The 2977-nt window shown below is 46.7% G+C and overlaps 1 protein-coding gene across 1 annotated transcript; it reads left to right on the top strand.

Moving 5' to 3' along the window:
- The first annotated feature begins 1482 nt into the window (after positions 1-1482).
- On the top strand, positions 1483-2529 carry LOC136652945 (uncharacterized protein F54H12.2-like). Its single transcript, XM_066629868.1, has one exon. It carries the CDS (start codon positions 1483-1485, stop codon positions 2527-2529), a length of 1047 nt encoding a protein of 348 aa, XP_066485965.1.
- The last annotated feature ends 448 nt before the right edge of the window (positions 2530-2977 follow it).

A 2977-nucleotide genomic window follows, 5' to 3' on the forward strand; every position in this document is an offset into this window, starting at 1 on the left:
ACATTTTAACAGTGGTGGATATACTTTCCAAATACGCATGGAAAAAAGCAACACTTGGTGAAATGGTTAGGGTGGCCTGACAAATTTAATAGTTGGGTCGCAGACTCTGAACTGTGTGAAGCTAAGTAGAGAAGGGGGAAAATGGTGGAAAATGATTTTTACATCACCCTTCCTAGCAACGCTTGCAATAAAATATTTGATCAGAACACCAGTGCTGCCTTCACGATCCGGCTGGCATGCTCCCTGGATCTGCCGGGGGAGTGGGAAGTGGGGTTAGCAGAGATACAATACCCTCACACCTGGGACACACTCACAGACGATAGAAAGTTTCAAATTGACGATGGAAGGACAGAATGGCTATTCACTCTACGGAGGGGTTATTACGCTTCAGTACCTGACATACTGGATAATATGAACAAGGTAATAAAGAGTCATATAAATCCTCCACCTGATACATCTCTGACCTATGATTCTGTGGATAGGAAGGTCTATCTTATTGCCCCATCGCTTCACAAAATTGAAGCAGAAGCGGAACTGTCTCATATATTAGGGCTGGACACGAGTTTAACCACTAGAAAATCAACCTTCACTGCGGATATTACAGGGGGGTTTAGCACCCTGTACCTTTACACAGACATTATAGACCACCAGGTCGTGGGGGACTTTTATGTGCCTCTGTTGCAATGTGTTCCTATTCGCGGCAAGAACGGTGAATGAGTTACAGTGACTTATGATAGACCGCACTGTGTAGGCGTATGCAGGGACCATATAGACAGCATCACTGTGGAGATAAAGACAGACCAGAACAAAAACGTGTCATTTCATTTCGGCAAAGTGGTTGTGAAGCTACACTTCCGTCCCAGGAAAATCAGGATATTTAAAAAAAAACATGGTCCTTCTAAAACGCTATGGGGACCCGGCCCTTTTTACCAACTACTACAGGGTGCAGGCTGGGCATGGACTTCAAGGATTTCATGCAGCGCCTGTTATGTATGGAGCGGGGGTCGGAGGCATATTCCGAAGTCTTTTTCGAAAGGCGGTTCCCCTTTTGAGGAGGGGGTTAGAGATTATTAAACCGCACATTAAATTAGCTGCCCGCAATATTACTCGGGACGTGGTTGGAAACGTTTCTCAGGCCGTATTGAATAAAGTTATACCACAGAAGGGGTCGGGTCTGATGTACGTGAAAAGAAGGAAAGCGGTTAAATGAAAAGCATCACGAGCGCTGCTGACAGGACCACCCCGCCCCTTTAAAAGAAGGGCTAAAAGTCGAAGGACTACACAGAAGAGAAAAGCTCGGAAGCCAAGATGCAGAAAGAGAGTCCTCTCTAGAGACATATTTTTTAAAAAACGACCATTGCCTTAATTCACGGTTGCTCAGAAGAGTGTACAAAATCTGAACTAGACCTGTTCCAAATAGCCCCTACGCAGACCAGCATTGAAGGAAGCATTTATGTGGAGGTGCCTCCGTTGACGGCTGTGATGGAGTCTTCATCATTGGAGTTTTTCATTGCGGGAAATGGGGAGGATTATTTGGATTTAAACAACACTCTACTTTACCTGAGATGTAAAATTGTAAAAGAAGATGGGGGTAACATTGATCGACAGGCAGAAGTGGCGTTGGTGAACTACCCTATCGCTTCCATTTTTAGTCAGCTGGACGTGACCCTGGGAGACAGACTCATCAGCCAGAGCAACAACTGCTATCCCTATAGGGCTTTCATCGAGTCTGTGCTAAACTACGGCGAATACGCACTTTCCAGTCAGTTCTCTGCAGGAATGTTTTACAAAGACACACCTGGTGAACATGACTCAGCGGACCTGGATGGGCAAAACGAAGAGTTTATTAAAAGAGTGGGACTGATTGCTGAAAGCAGAAAAATAGAACTCCTGGGTCATCTCCACGCGGACCTCTTTTTTCAGGAAAAACTGTTGTTAAACAGGGTGGACGTGAAAATTAAACTCACCCGGAGCAAAGACAGATTCTGCATGATGACTGATGACGCAAACGTCCATTACAAGTTGAAGCTTTTGACAGCGTCGCTGTTTGTAAAGAAGGTGAGAGTCTCCCCGGGGGTACGGCTGGGGCATGCTGAAGCTTTGCTTACAGCCACCGCCAAGTATCCCGTGGACCATGTCAGTATGAAAGTGTTTAGTCTCCCGGCGGGGAGTCGCGTTAGTAACCAGGAGAACCTGTTTCTGGGACAATTGCCGAAGATGTTCGTGATCGGCCTGGTGGACAACGACGCTTTCAGCGGAACCTTCAGCAAAAACCCGTTTAACTTTAAGCATTATGACATCAATTTTTTTGCTATTTACCTGTCGGGGTACCAAATCCCAGCAAAGCCGTTTCAACCAGACTTTCAGGAAGGAAGCTGTGTGAGGGAGTACATGAGCCTGGTGCACGCCTCTGGTAAGCACATGAAAGACAAGGAGCTGATAGTCAACAGAGAAGACTTTGCGAGGGGTACACGCTCTTTGCCTTCGACCTGTCCCCTGACCAGGAATGCGGCGAGCACTATTCCTTGATCAACACGGGGAACCTTAGGGCAGAAGTTCGGTTTGCCATACCCCTCCCGCAGACCGTTAACATGATCGTCTACAGGGTTTTGACAACATAATTGAAATAAATAACCAGAGGAATGTTCTGTTTGATTATATGTGACATGGACACTCTACAGTTAACGTGGCTGCTGTCCATTGACCCCGCCACCCATAAGGTATTCAAGGGAGTGTTTCCTTGTGACCAGCTTCCTAAAGCTAACCAGCTACAGAGGCCCACGGGATTGGTGGTCAACACGGACCCTCATGATCGCCCGGGAGAGCACTGGCTAGCTTTGTACCTGTCAGAAGAAAACCAGGTAGAGTTTTTTGACTCCTACGGCCATCCGCCAGACCATCCCCGATTCCCCGAGGCAATCATGGATTTTTTAAGAACATGTGGCCCTGTAACGACATATCAAGCAAAGCAAGTACA

Source organism: Tiliqua scincoides, chromosome 5 (genome assembly GCF_035046505.1).
Source record: "Tiliqua scincoides isolate rTilSci1 chromosome 5, rTilSci1.hap2, whole genome shotgun sequence".
Classification (NCBI taxonomy): Eukaryota; Metazoa; Chordata; class Lepidosauria; order Squamata; family Scincidae; genus Tiliqua; species Tiliqua scincoides.

Excerpts from the sequence above, each read along its gene's own strand:
- LOC136652945 (XM_066629868.1), top strand. The coding sequence starts at position 1,483 with ATGGAGTCTTCATCATTGGAGTTTTTCATTGCGGGAAATGGGGAGGAT.